Below are 16052 nucleotides of genomic sequence, written 5' to 3'. Positions count from 1 at the left end.
GATGAAAAGAACTAAATTGTTAAAGTTGAGAAAATATGTGGACGAAATAATAGAAGTGAAATACATTGAAATTTGATGTGTGAAACAATGAGACGAGCTTTAAGTCTCTCAATGCTTTCATCGAAGTTATATTTAATCTTGTACGTCTGCTTACTACCCAATGCTTTGTTTCCAGGAGGAAGTGTTTCCATAGGCCAAGTGTCATTATCCTCTAGATCATAAATCTCATTTTGCATAGCTTCATGCCATGTTGCATCCTTCATAACCTCTTTAAAAGACTGTGGCTCAACCCCTGTAATAATAACTGCAAGAAAATTTTGATGTTTCACAACTTTTTTACAATTAACATAATGCGTTATAGGAAATGAAGTACTTGAAGAAGGCCCTAAAGTAGGTGAGGTGGGATATGGACTTTTCTTTATGATGGTATGAGTGAAAAAATCCCGAAGCTTCACAGAAGGAAATTTCTTCCTACATCCTCGTCACAATTCAAGCGCATCATTGCCCAAAGCCCTTTTGTACCATCGTGTCATTGGAGGAAGAAGAAGGTACCACAGGTGTCGGAGAACTCGCAGGTGGCGAATTCACAGGCTATGGAGTAGCAAGCAAGAGAACTACCACAGGTTGCAACACCTATGACTGACCAAGATATGTATCAAAAATTGCATCCACACTCCCATATGGCAAAGCAACATTGTCAGGCTCAATGGTTGCAGTATTCTCATCCAAATATAGAAAAAAATCCTCAAAAAATTTTACATCACGGGACACAAAGAACTTCTTAGAATCCAAATTATAGAAATATCAACCCTTTTTTGCCAAAAGGGTTCCCAACAAAAACACACTTTTGACTTCAACTAGCAAACTTATCACCCTTAGAACGTTGATTATGAGAAAAATATAAGTAACCAAACACATGAAGATCATCAAACAAAAGAGAGCTACCAAACAACATTTCATAAGGTGTTTTATTATGAAGAAGAGGTGAAAGAGTTCGATTAATGAGATGAGAAGCAACCAACACACACTCCCCCAAAAAAGATATAGACAAATTTCTTTAGAAATGCAAAGCACGAGCTACATTTAAAATATGTTGATGTTTCCTTTTCACTCTCCCATTTTGTTGAGGAGTACCAACACAAGATATTTGAAAAATAATGTCATTTGCAAGAAAATAATTCTGGAAACAATTAAATTCCGTCCCATTATCACTTTTAACACACTTTATTTGTTGAGAAAATTAATGATCAACCATAGCAATAAATGACATGAAAACTTTGAAAACCTCTTTTTTATTAACTAATAGATATACTAAACAACACAAGAATTATTTTTCTGTTAATTTAACCAAAATTAAATTGCAATTTAATTTAGAAACATAAAGAACGCGTTTTAAGTGAATTTTGTCTGTTAATCTAACCATTCCTTCTTTGGTAGCCACCACTATTTGGTCATTAGGGAGTCCTATAGAACATGCTACAACATCTCTCAATTTCATCTAACGCATAAGATCACTTGTAACATGATTTGGACACCTCGTATCAATAATCCAATTATTCTTTGGCTTACCATTTAATGGAGTGGAAGTTAATTGTTTATTACCGAACACCACCAGAAGAGACTAGAATTGCTCAGTGGTAAAACTGAGAAGTGTCGCCCCCTCTGACATTTGTGCTGCCTCTACCATGTTCTGCGCTAATGTTGTTCCATGACTGGTATCTACGGTAGTAACATTGGCTTGCACACTACCTTTTCCATGAAAAACTTGCTGCGTCGAATATGCAGCACTTGTCTTGCCATCGCAATTATCACTTTTCATCTCCGGCTTCCCATATATCTTGAGCCACCAATCAAGGCTGCCATGTAAGTCAAAACAGGTAGCCACCTCATGCCTCTTAGCGACGGCAATAAGTGCACAGCAAGGTCAACTTATCATTACGATCAACCTAGCCTTTGTTTTGACCCTTCATGCGCACTGCAAAGCCCAGAATTTAGGGTTTCTCTTCCTTGACTTGTGTAATGTCTTGTACGTGCTCCTTCGAAGTAATTTGCTGAAATGCCTGATTCAAGGAAGGCAAAAGGATCTTGGGAAAGCAGTGTAGACCTAATCTGGGCATAATAATTAGAATAGAGACTAAGAAGAAATTGATGAAGCCAATCATGATCATGACGTTTTTCATGCGCCTTCCCTGATTTAAATAAACATCGTTCACACTTGCAACAAATTAAAGGTTTATGATTATTTAATTTATCCCACAAAATCTTTAATTTACTAAAATAAACTACAACACTCATAGTCTTGGTTTGCTCACAATGACTAATATTTGCTTTTAATTGTTAGGTACATGGACCGTTGACAATGGAAAAACGTTCATGTAAATCATCCCACAAATTTTTGCATGATCATAATTGGAAAGCATCGAGCTTACCTCCGGATCGTTAGTATTGAGAATCCAGGACACAAGCATACAATAGATGATAACCCAACCATCCTTTGAGCAAGAAGGAACAAGATCTGTAATGGTATCATTAAGATATCCAAATTTGCGCCTAGAAGACAAAGTGACACGAACAACATAAGCCCAATCAACGAAATTGTTGAGCTTTAATAGAATAAGAGTAATAAAGTCACTGGGTCGATCTTGAGGACACAAGAAAAATGGAGAGCTCACCGCCAGCCATTTAGAATGATGAAAGAAAAAAATTTGTGTCAGAAACCTTACTCAGATGCCATGACAAGAATACGGTAATCTTTTAAATTTTATTGATAGACCTTGAGGGTGTAAATATATATATCTATATAGTAGTACTTACGTAGAAATTAAATTGCTAAAAAGTAAAATTCCATAAGAATATCCTATAATATCCCAAGAATAAAATTACTAAAAGATAATATCCCATAAATCCATAATAATAACCTAACAAATTATCAATTAATAAGTGCTTTGCTTTTATTCATTTATAGATGTAACTATTATTTCTACTATAGTATTTATTATTTACTAACAATTTATTTTTTAATAATATTCTTATTTTAATGAAATTGGTTAAAGATTATTTATCTTAAAGATATCATATTCTTTTAAAAATATTTTATTTCTAATTAATTTAAATTAATAAGAATAATCAATAATATTTATCTTACCCGTAATTAATATAATTAATCATGAGATAATAATTGATAAAAAAATCATACAATAAATGTATAACCTAATTTAAAAGCTATCGGAGCAAGGATATTCCTCATTTTGAAATATTAAAGCATTGGTTAAATAGTAAATGGGCATAAATTATTATTTTTGGTTAATTAAGGTAATCAGCTTTAAAGTCTATTCTATATAATACAACTAGATTATCTCTCCTTACCATATTTTCTCATGCATTTTTTTTATAAATGTCTTTATTTTTATTATATTTATATTTATATTTATATTTTACGGATTCATAATTTGTGAGTGTATGTTATATTTTTCTTATTTTTCGTGTTATGTCGTGTTTTACATAATTATTTAATTCATAAAATATTTTCATAATTCATTATAGTAATTCAAATTTTTTTTTTGAAAAAGAAAATGTTATAACATTTTTTGTCATACTTTGGAGAAAAAAGTATGTTGGAACATGGTTTCTAGGTAATGTTTGCATCTTGGTTGAATCAATTTCCATATTTTTGAGTATTGGTTATTTTTAATTTGTATATTTATTTTCATGTTTTTATACAGCAAATTAAGACTTTTTATAATAAGAAACTAGAATAATCTCTGGAGATATTATCTCTTTCCTTTATTAATTATTCTTTACTTGGATGATGAGATTTTGGAATATATTAGAGATTTTTATCAAGACACTTGAAGAATTACTGGAGTAAATTTCTACAATTACCAACCTTCTTTCATGCAAGCTGTTTGTTCTTCCTTCATTTATCGAGTTGAGCTATATTAGAGTGCATGTTTCTGTCTTCTTTGATTTTCAAATATTCTGATATAATAAAATTAATTTCAAAATTTTCTCAATCAAATGTTACTTTATTTTCAGGTATATTTAAAACTTAAAAATATTATTTTCAATTTCACCAAAAAATTATATTATTTTCAAATAACTTAAGTAATTTACAAATATTTTTTAATAACTCCAACACCCTTCAAAATAATTTCTAAGTTTTAAAATGCAATTTCTAGCTCAAGTATTGAGACTTACCACCTTAGTCTCAAGTTTTATGAAAACAATAACCACAGACTAAATGAAAGCAATGCAATCTCGAGATTTATTGTTTTAAGTCTCGAGACTTCAAGACTTCTAAACGCTATTTTTCATTCAAGTCTCAATACTTAAGAGTATCTAGACTTGACCTTGCAAGCTGCATTAAATGCTCGAGATAAATTCTTCCAACGGCTCCAAACATCCAAAAATAAGTTAGAGGGTATATATGTAACTCAAGAACACTTGAAGACACTAGAGAAGAGCATTCAAGCTAAGGAATCAAGAGAAAAGCTTCAAATTCATTATTTCTTCATTTTCTCTTGTACATATCTCTAAAGTGCTTATTGCTAAATCTTATTATTATTCTTACATTCATTCTTTGAGAGAGCTTAACACTTGTAAATACACTCCAAGGTTCTTTACTATTTACATCTTTCTTTGTATTGCAAAAAGCTACTTAAGTTTTTTGAGGAATAAAACCTTAAGTGAATTGTAAAAAGTTTTAGTTGAACCTTGTTAAAACTAGAGGGTTATAGTTAAGTCATAAAACTTAGGGGAAGATTCTATCTTAGCCTCATAAAAAAGTACAGTGAATTGGTAAAATCCGTAGTTGAGGTATACCAAGGTAATGGATGTAGGCAATTGAAGTCAAATTACTATAAATCGAATTGTCTAAACTTTTCTTCCATTTTCCTATTCATTTAGAACAATTTGCAAAACTAAAAAATAAAAATAAAATTGGTATCATATCTAGTTCACCATCAGAAGTTTCACCACTAGGAAAGGGGCCGGATCCAAAAGAAAAAATACTAAGTTCTAAGATGACTCAAAATTTTGGATCAACTAACTTAGGTAAAGGTAAATCTATGATGAGACCTCCTTACTTAATTCAATTAACATTAATTTGGTTAGTTGACAACAATCTATCTCAATCCAACATTTTCACCATGTTTGTAGATGTTGCTCAGATAAACACAGTTCTACTCCTACCAAACTTCCTATCTTAGCCATAAATTTACCACACCTATTATGATCCAGTTATGTCTGGGAGAACCTTATTCTCTGCTACATAAGTTGTATGGTTTCACATAAAAATTTAATTTTAATAACATTATAATTATTTTTTTATTTTTGTGATATGATGATTTAGATTGATACATAAGTTGTATGGTTTTAATATAAAAAGTTAATTTTAACTCTGAATTTATCTTTTTAAAAATTGAATCAATATATGCTCACTGAATATTAATTCATAGTTACCTACTCAGGGGTCTAAGTAAATTTAGGTGCAATGTCCTTCTTATACAAGTATAATTAGTTGGGGGCTTGGAGGTTAAGGGTAGATTAAGAAGTCCATAGAAAATAATTGAAATATTATGTTTAATTAAAATTTTAATTTGATTTCATTAGCCATAACAAATAGACATATTCTAGTAATATATAACAGCTATAATCCTTGTAGATCACTCGTTTAAAAACAATCATATTCTATAAGAATTCACCATCTCCAAGTCATTTAACACAAGTAAAGAAATTTAGATGTTCATAATTACTAAAGCTTAAAGAGGATATTTGAAAACTGAAACTCCCCTCAAAAAAAAAAAAAAAAACTCTCAAAAGTTGTTCTCTTATCTTATTCAACAAATACAAAGTAGGCTCTTCCAATCTAGTAGTATAAACACAAATGAATTAAATATTCATTGTCTGAAACTAACTTTATTAATTAAGATCAAGTCTCTAAATCTTTTGGATTAATTCTTCTAATAAATACATCTTTAAATTCATTTTTTTTTAAATCAAATCTCAATGACTTTTAAAGTAAATGGCATCCATCCAAGATTAACTCTAAAATCAACGGTTAAGGTTGTAGGAAGAAGAGCAAAAATTAAAAAAGAGAAAGACAGACCAAAGAGCGAAGGGGAAATAGAACATAGGGTAGGAAAAAATCATAAATATGGTGTGATTTATGGGCCTATAATCTATACCTATAAGATCCAAAAATCTTCCTCATGCTGACACATGGTACACATTCACCATGCCACCTTTTTCGTTACATTTTACAAAAATTGTTAATTTTTCATTTTCGTCCTTCTAATATGCTTGGATTTAATCATTGTACTTCAATTTCTAACATAATTTTGTATTTATATTCTTATATTATTATTAATTAATTTAATATTTTTATAATATAATTAATTATTTCAAATAATTAATACCATTAACTTTTCAATAAAATGTTATGTGATTATATATAATTTGAAAGTAAATTTAAAAATTTAAATATTAGAGGAAATAAATTCTTGAAAATAAAAATAGGATGCCTAATTTACAATTGTACGAAGTATGAATACTTAAAGTCATGGTTGTTTAAACCGATTGAGTATCAATCTAAAGAGTGGCATTAAACTAATTGACCCGCAAAGGCCAGTTGAACCAAGCTTAAAAGCTTATTGAACTACCTTTTTGTTTTTAAAATATTTTTTAATGATTTTAAAATATTTTTTAATGATTTATTCAATTGAACCATATGAATTAGCCTTACCAATTCGACTACCGGTCCAGTTTTAAGAATCTTACTTAGAATATATTTTAATTTTCAAAATTTTATTCTATAATTTGATATAAACAAATAATCAACTCAACACAGAGCATTAATTGATAGACCATACTATTTTATTTATTAAAGTTATTTTATTTAAATAAGGTAAATCTTAGAATAAAATTTAATTTACCTTAAAATAGAATAATAAAATAATATATTATTATAATTACTTAGTATTTTATTATTTATTATTATTTTTAAACACCCATTTATTTATAATAAAAATTATTATATATTTATACATAAAAATTTTTCAATTGTCCGTATCCGTGTTCATGCTTCAAAACTCGCATCATGTAACGTTTGACAACCATCCTAAATTATTACCATAACACATCTTTTTCTTTTTCCTTGAAGTGCTCACTTTATCCCTTTTTCTTTTTCTTTTTTCTTTTTTTTAAAAATTAGTTCGACTAACTCGACATTAACATATCTGATACTAATCAAGTACCGCAGCAATACCTAACTCTCGCATTATTGGGAAATATATCTACAAACACATCATCGTGAACGTTCTAACACGGAAGCAGCGGCATACAAAAGCCATGTTCACACAACCCACAACCAAACAAACATAACTCACACCTCAAATTGCAAATTAAATTTTCATACCAACAACTCAACATAGGAAAGCAGCTCAGACGTCTCCAGCTCCAATCAACGCAAGCAGCATTTTCTCATAGTCTCCAGAGGTATCTCCAGCAATCGCTTTTTCCAGGGTCACACTGTTTCTTCGCTGATATTCCTCCTTAATACGTACCATGTCTACCTCCGCCCGAGTGGCGACCACTCTAGTAAGAGCCCATTCATCTGTTCCCAGCTTATTGATTGCTTGACGTAGCACCTTCTCAAAATATTTCTCAGGCACAGTCAGGCACTTGATTGCAGCTCTCAGCAATTTCAGGAATTCGTCTTCGGGGTCGGCCTTCAAATCCTGCAAACCAGTAATTCATTATCGGTTTGAATTAATATATGCCATATAATTGTACTCTGCAACTTGCAACTCTATTCTGCCAATACATAGTGACATTGAATTAGACCATGGCATCTGCTTATGCTCAGCTACTTGTTAAAAAGAGTCTTCCTTCGGAGTTTCCTTTGCTGCCACTGTTATGGGGTTAAAAGGATATGATGAACAACCCTGTCTTCACATTATTGCAAGGAGGCTGATAAATGATACAAATTTAAACTTTAATGCAATTTCAGAAGAAAACCAAAATATATACCTTGTTGATAGCATTCCCAAATGCAGTATTGTAATGATTCAGAGTAGCATTTAACTGTGCCTTACTCCGTGTTGTTACAATCCTGATGACCTCCTCATCACTGTACTGCTTGTCTGAGATCTTCTCTCGAAGTATCTTTGCCTCCGACCTTGCCAGTGTCATGTTCACCTCCTCTCCCTGGTATCGGAATGCACTAACAAGTGGAACCAAAAGCTGCACCAGCATTTAATCAGTTAACATGTCAAAGAAAAAAATAAAAGGGGGGAAAAACCCGAATTGCACATGGCAAAGAAACTTAAGACCGAACCTTGCGGTAGTCTCCCTTGGTATGGTGTGCAACATCTTCTTCAAGGGATTTCTTGTAAAGATCGTGATACGCCTTCCTCACATTGAACAGTTCATGTGAAGACCTAGTGCAAGCAATTTCCATGAGAACCCAATGGCTTGATGTGAACCTCTTTGTAGCTTCATGAGCCAGAAATGCATCACGCTCTGCAGGGTCCAAAGTAAACAGCACCACAGCTCGCTGTCGAGTTTCAAAAGGGGAACAAAAGTACCCAAGTCAAAATAATCATACTCATCTCACTTTCTAGTGAACTACAAAGACTGCACGCCAAAGCCAAACATCATCATACTTATTCCATATTAGATAACTCGGCCATGTAAAATGTTGTGGTATCATCAACCAGATTAAGAAAAATGAAAGTCAAAACCTCACCTCAAAGTCACTTGAAAGTTCCTCATCCAAAGACTTAAGGAGATCTTCCCCATAAGCTTCACGATAAGTTTTACGAATCAAATTGCGCTGAGCTGCATTCCTGTGAGCCAATATGTCGATAATCAATTGCTCATTTGTACCCCATCCTGCAAAACACCAGCAAAAATTAATGTGAATAATCAATTTTTACACCCAAAATAGCACAAATCTAAACATTATTTCATACCCATAAATGATGGTCTTGCAGCAAACAAAAGCTAGATTACTATACAAGATCCCAATGATTTGTTTGGCAAAGGTGAATCTGATGTAACTAGGAATATAATCCAAGTCCCAAGTACCCTTCTAACCTTACTTCAAATCAAGCCAAAATTCATTCAGAAATGTTTGGTTCAACAATCCCCTTCCCATGTAATCCCAAAATTACAAGGGTCATTCAAAGTGCAGAGATGGTGATAAAATACAGTCAGTTTAAGAAAACAACAGTTATCAGATCAGATCAGAAAATACATTATCAGAGTTCAGTCAAATTTCTATTGATTCTTAGAATTTTTTAAAAAAAAAGATCCCTTTGAATAAGAAGAAAAAAAAAACCCTTTAGTCTCATCAAATCACATCACCTACTTCCAGAAATCATAACACAAAAGACAGATAACAAAACATGAAAGATGAAACCAGGAAAGAAGAGAGCCGATCAGTCAAAGTAAATAAAACCCATGATCCAAAGCAATGTATCAGGTCAACAACAACAAATCAAGCAAAAGGGAGCATCTTCACTTTTTAAAAGAAAAAAAAAGAGAGACGGATCAAATATCCATTTTAGAAAGGATAAAGAAAGACCTTCAAAAGCTTTACGAAGTTGCTCAGCATCCTCAGAAGGGGCAGGTACATGAGCTGGAACTTTAAGGGTTGCCATTTTCACTGTATTTTTTCTTTTCTTTTTTGTGAAGAATAGCAGACGATGGTGATGAGGAAAAATGCCTAAGGTACTTTATATAGTGCATAGAAAATAATTTTATTGGCAAAAAATAAAGTACTAATCACATGGAAATTTCCGCCATTCTTTTCAACTTTCATCACTTTTGAGGCAATAATACGTAACGACAGAACAAGATATTATTGTAATAGAGCGATGGTTCTTACCTGTGATCATAAAACAGTACACGTGTTGGAGGATTGTTGGGTGTTAAAGCCAAACTGCTCGCGTTTTCAAACGTTCACATCTGATAATGTAATCGTCACCAAACTTCATTTAAATTCTAAATTTTAAAATATTTCAATCTAATCCTCAATTTAGGTGTTTAATACCAATTCGAATATAATGTCAAACATACTTAAAATACGTTTGAGTTAAATTGTAAAGTATATGTACCCATCACATGAATAGCATGAATCTAATATATTAAAGTAGACAACATCAACAAAATTTAAGAGAGCTATTTTTCTTTAACATGTAAATTCTAAATTATTCATCTAATAGGTATATACTTGCTAACAATTTTATCATATGTATGCTCCATGTTGAGTTTAAGATGATATTAAATGACAAACTTAATGAAAGGGAATTTTTGTAATATTAATATTTTTAAAATTTAATTAAAATATTTTAAAAACTAAATCATAGATTAAACTCTTTAAAATTCTAAACATTTCTATACAACTCACTATATAAGACTAATTAACTTATTAGGTAAACTATTAAAACAATTATTTTGTTTTTTAAATTATATTTTATCATTTATATTTAAAATGTTACGTTTTAGTCATTTACATTAACGTGTTGTAACATTTTAGACACTAAACCGTTAATTATCATTAACGGTGTAACGGTAAGCTGATGTGGCACTTTAAATCATCATTTCAAATAAAAATTTTAAGTTAAATTAAACAATTGATTCCCATATATTTTTTTTGTTTTTGAGCACAAAAAATTATTTTATGTTCTTTATTTTTCATTCTCTTCTGCTTCTCCCTCTATTTTCCTCCATTCTTCATCTCCTTTAACATAAAAGGAAAAAAATTAAATTGCTCAAAACGGAAAAAATATAAAGACCAATTGTATAATTTAACCTAAAATTTTCGTTTCAAATGATGATTTAATGTGCCACCTCAGCTTACTGTTACACTGTTAACGGAAATTAATACTCGATGACTAAAATGTTACAACACAATAACGTAAATGACTAAAATATAATATTTCAAATATAAATAATTAAAATATAACATGAGAGAAATAAAAATGATTATTTTAATAATTTACCTAAAGCATTTATTGTCTTTAATAAAAATAAAAGAAAAATGTTAGTCAACATCCGGATTTGTGTTTAAGAATCAATTTAAAATTAGTCTTTTTATTTTTCAATTTTCAAAATTAAGGTCTAATATTAACATTGTTAAATTATTTTGGTTAAATTTGTTGGTGTGACATTTTGAAAGTAAAAAAAATCACTTTGTAGCAATATAATTAAAAGAATGACGTTGTAATGAATTTAAATAATTTTAACAATTATCTTAAATTTTGAAATCTAAAAAGTAAAAGATTAAATTCTTAGAAATAAAAGTATAATGATTAAATTCTAAACTTATAAAAACACATGAACTTATGACATATTTTAACCTTTAAAAATATCATTATTTTTTAATTCTACAAATAAAATTTAAAAATATAATATAAATCTTTTATATTAAATGAAAATGGGAAAATTTTAATTTCGTGAATTGTATAATGATTAAAATTTATAAAATAATATATCAATATATTATTATTTTTAGTAAAATAAAACTTTGATGTTTAAATCAGATAAATATTAGAATTTTAATTGAATGATTTGAATGAAATCCTAATTTAGATGCTAGATACAATACACTTATTCGTCAATCGAATGTTTGGTGTAATAATAAACATTTTATTAACATATTATTTTTTTTATACAATACTAAAAATCGAAGATGGGGATCAGCTCATGTATTTTAAATATTATTATTCCTTTGCTACTTCATCTTCCTATACTTACTCCCCTCCATTAGTCATTTGTGAAATGGTTAGCAGCGTGGCCCATGTGCTACATCATCTACAAACAGGACAACTGGCTCTGGTAGCTGGAACCCTTTTTCTTTTTAGTTATTAATTAAATGGATTAATTATATTTTAATCCTTCAGCTTACCCACTTTTTTTCATTTTCTTCTGGAAAATGATATTTTTTTATATTTTAAGTAAAAATATTCAATTTCCTTTACTTAAATCAACTTGAAATTGTTAACCAAGTTGATGATAGTATCTTGTAATATTAGTAATCTTATACTCTAAGCATATATAAAGTATAAAGAATTTAAATAAAAATTATTTATAACTTAGGCTCCGTTTATTTGCTAGTAAAATATTTTTCGGAAAATAATTTCTGGAAAATGATTTACTTTTCTGAAAATGATTTATTTTTCTAGTGTTTGGTGTTTGGATGAATCATGTAAAATATTTTTCATTGTTTGGTAGATTTCGAAAATATTTTTTGGAAAAGCTGTTTTACATATATTAATTAATAAATTTATATTTTAAATTGTTTTTACATATATTACAATGATTTATTTATAAATAAATAAATCAAATTAAATATATAATAATACTTAATTATTAAGTTAGAATATTAACTGTCATAAATTGAAATCAACCAAAGTTTGGAGAGTAACACAATGATTGGAGAGTAAAATGTTAAATTGTTTAAAACATATAAAAAAAATAGAACTGGTTCAACGATTACCACCCTAAAATGAAAAATGGGTCAAAAGTGGAACAATATATTACACAAATTACATACATATATATATATAGTTCAAATTAACTACAACAAGAGAAACTATTGTATCAATGGACTTCATTTTTTTTTCTTATTGTCCTTTTCTTGTATCTGTATAAACCCCTCGAAGAAGAACTAGCAATGGAGGCCTCATGAATTGCAGTCAAAATTTGGTATATATAAATGGGGAACATGATGCAAGCGAAGGAAAAGGGAGCTAATCAAGTGCTGCTTTGTTTTTACAAGCAGATATTGGCTTTGGCAATAATAGGCTGCTGAAGGAGTAAAATGACTGACGATATTTTAAAAGAGTTTGATAGCAAGAAAATAACAAGTTATTGTGTTTTAGCTGCTATTAGTTCCTAATTCCCTTGTTAGCAAAAATTTCACAAGTCTTATACACGATTCACTACTTACGTAACTATCTACCAATGACCAGCTAAAAGCAAGACGTTCACAATATAGAATGAAAAAATGGGCCAGGGCTGCAACACACACACACAAAGAAAGTTTATTCCAGTTCACTGCCACAATTATTTTTAAGTATAAGAGCAATCATTTTCAACTTCCATAAAAATGGATATTCCAAAAGCTGCAAAGAAAACCCATAAATAAGGTCTAACAAAAAAAGAAAACCAAAGATTCAAGGGTGATGATGATGATTATGATGGAGAACAAGGCAAACCCATCTGATCCTTATAAAGATTATCGTTGAATATATCTTCAAGAGACCATTGAAACACAATATCAATGAAACCCATATCTGTTCTAATATATTAAGCAACACCTGACACGTTTATTTCATCATGCTTTGAACAACAATAAACAACCATAAGGCGGTATATTAAATCAACAGATCTTTCAACAGCTAGAAATTTCATCAAAATTCCATCACTCATACCAGCATAAAGATCCAACAAAACAACCAAGGAAGAAAATGTAAAGAACTCGCTACCATTTATTTAATTAAGTAAATAACATATGCAATTGTTGTATTTTTAGCAAGTTTAAAACATCTTTAAACAGGGAAATTAAATACTAAAATTCCAGCATTTGGACAGAAACCAAAGTTTGGCATTTAACCTCCCATAATTCCCCATTATTTCAACCAGTAGTAGTTCATCTCCTTGACAAATTTAAGTATATTCAGTGCAGCAATTTCATACTTAAAATTGAGCATTCTTAACAACTATTATCAATAATTAACATTTTTTTATTCTGAACAGCACATTCATTTTAATAAAGCATAAAAAAAAGCTTAATAATGCAAAACCCAGAAACAAACAGAGCATTAGAGTTCATTTGACAAACTAGCTAAAAAAAAAGGTCAAATTTTAGCACACAAATAATTTTTCTATGAACTAGATCAGGTCTGTAATGCAAAATTAAGCAAAAATTCAAAAAAAAAATCATATTAAAGAAAACTTAAACAGATCAAAAGTAGAGAAGAAAAAGAAATGAATAAAAGAGTACTTTGAAAGACAGTAGCTTTAAGCATTATTGACAGCCAATCTTACTGAACAGATGAAGAAGGGATGAATAAAAGAGTTATTAAACAGGTCCTCCTGGATGAGCCAATCTGTAAACATAATTACAACTTAAAAAAACAAAAAAAAGGAAGAAGAAAAAGATTCTTAAACAAAATAACTTTTACAAAATGGATGAAGAAGGGAACTGGATGAAGAGCGGAAGAATGAGAACATCTTACCATTTTTTTGGAAAATCTTACAGAACGGATGAAGAGCGAATGGTGAGAGTGGAGGAAGATTTTCCAGAAAATGTCTTACCGATTAAAAATCTGTAAGACATTTTCCCTAAAAAAACTCATATAATTTACCGTGTTTTGGAAAATCTTTTAATCATGTAATTTAATTTCAAGCAACTAAACACTGTAAAATCAGAAAAATATTTTCCGGAAATTCAAATCCTTGCAAACAAATGCACCCTTAGATAATTGGGTTGGATACCTAACCCACTAGATAAATCACCTTATTAATTCGGCTTTTATGTATACATGTATAAATCCAAAATATGGGTCTTTAAATTTGGTGGTGCAAATAATTTATTTTTTTATTTTTTATAAATAGATTTATTTGAATAATTATAACTTAAAAACAGAAAAGAAAAGAATAAGCATTATCTTTTCTCAAAAGTTGTAATTTTGTGGAAAATTTTAACTCGTGGCACCAAGTGACATATTCTTTAATGAAAAACACAATGTACCTATATATAAACTCAATAATATTATTTTCACTATTTTATGTTTTTTTTAAGACTTGTTGTATCCTAGGAACAAAATTTAAGACTTGTTGTCTCAAGGACAATGAATCACGTTTCAAGTTTATTTCTTTCCTTTTAATTTTTTTCTTGCACCATAAGTTTCTTTCTTATACTACATTTTTCTTGCTCTTGATACTTTTTTAGATACCTAATTGCTATTGTTTATTTTTGTATTGATAGTAAATAAAAGAATCTAATGAACTTAGACAACCATTTGTCTAAAAATAAAAGAATCTCGACATTAATTTATTATATTTTTAGTAATTTTCTATTATTTTTTATAACTCCAAGAAAATAATATAAAAATATTTTTAGAAAAGAAATACAATGTATTTTTAGAAACTTAAAGATTTTTTTCATTTTTTATGTTTTTAGAAAAAATTCTTGAATTTTTATTTTTTATAGTTTTTATAATTTATAAAAAATTATAAAAATCTAAACTATAATTATTTTATAACCTATAAAAATATAATATTTATAAAAAATAATTTTAAAATATTAAAGCTTATATATATAATAGTGTAAAAATTCGAGAGAAAAATCTTTAAAATATAAAAATAAAAAAATTCTAAAAGTAGATGCAATTTTTACAAAATAATATTATACTTATTTTTGAAATTATAAAATATATAACTTTACTAAAATGTGCGTTTGAAATAAACCTAAACAAATGAATTTTGAACAACTTTCTATCTTCATTCATTATGCATGTGAAATCAAAAAATTAAAAATTTATATTAAATTACCAAATTCAGAGTTAAAATATATATTAATTCTATTTAAAGTTTAAAAAATAAATTTGAACTACCGATACTAACATTTAAGTTATGAAGCAAATAAAAAAATTTTGGTAAAGAGAACACACTCCTAATATCTAGGAATGGACAACACACGAGTTCCTCCCATATAAGTGATCTTGACTATCCTCTTCAAGCAGCCTTATTACATACTTTGGTGGACCTAGAAACATTACTATCTGATTAAACTTCCCTGTTGCAGCCTTTGCCAGACTATTAGCAACCTTATTACTTCCTCGCCACACATGCCGAAACTTTACTTTCCAATCCTTCTTACACCATTCATGAATTAACCGGACTTCTGTAATGTTACTAATAGATGCAAACCCATTACAAATAGTATCCATAAGCATCACATTATCACAACTAATCTCAACCTGTTTATACCCTTCCACCCAAGCCAGCTTCATCCCCTCAATCACCGCTCGTGCCTCGAT

General features: G+C 29.3%; 1 protein-coding gene and 1 long non-coding RNA gene across 2 annotated transcripts; both read right to left on the bottom strand.

Annotated features, from left to right (window-relative positions):
- Positions 1-7250: 7250 nt before the first annotated feature.
- LOC108473770 (annexin Gh1-like) lies at positions 7251-9712 on the bottom strand. Its single transcript, XM_017775515.2, has 5 exons — positions 9587-9712; positions 8747-8892; positions 8336-8554; positions 8029-8241; positions 7251-7736 (listed from the first exon to the last, which is right to left on the bottom strand). Exons 1-5 carry the CDS (start codon positions 9660-9662, stop codon positions 7440-7442), a joined length of 951 nt encoding a protein of 316 aa, XP_017631004.1. The 5' UTR covers positions 9663-9712; the 3' UTR covers positions 7251-7439.
- Positions 9713-13839: 4127 nt separating this feature from the next.
- Positions 13840-14548, bottom strand: LOC128284145 (uncharacterized). The gene is made up of 2 exons (XR_008274477.1): positions 14247-14548; positions 13840-14117 (listed from the first exon to the last, which is right to left on the bottom strand). It is a non-coding gene; the product is annotated as an uncharacterized LOC128284145 (long non-coding RNA).
- Between the last annotated feature and the right edge of the window lie 1504 nt (positions 14549-16052).

The sequence above is a fragment of the Gossypium arboreum genome, chromosome 11 (assembly GCF_025698485.1).
Source record: "Gossypium arboreum isolate Shixiya-1 chromosome 11, ASM2569848v2, whole genome shotgun sequence".
Taxonomy (NCBI): Eukaryota; Viridiplantae; Streptophyta; class Magnoliopsida; order Malvales; family Malvaceae; genus Gossypium; species Gossypium arboreum.
The sequence above is the reverse complement of the archived record's forward strand: the minus strand, read 5'-3'. Positions and strand labels throughout refer to the sequence as shown.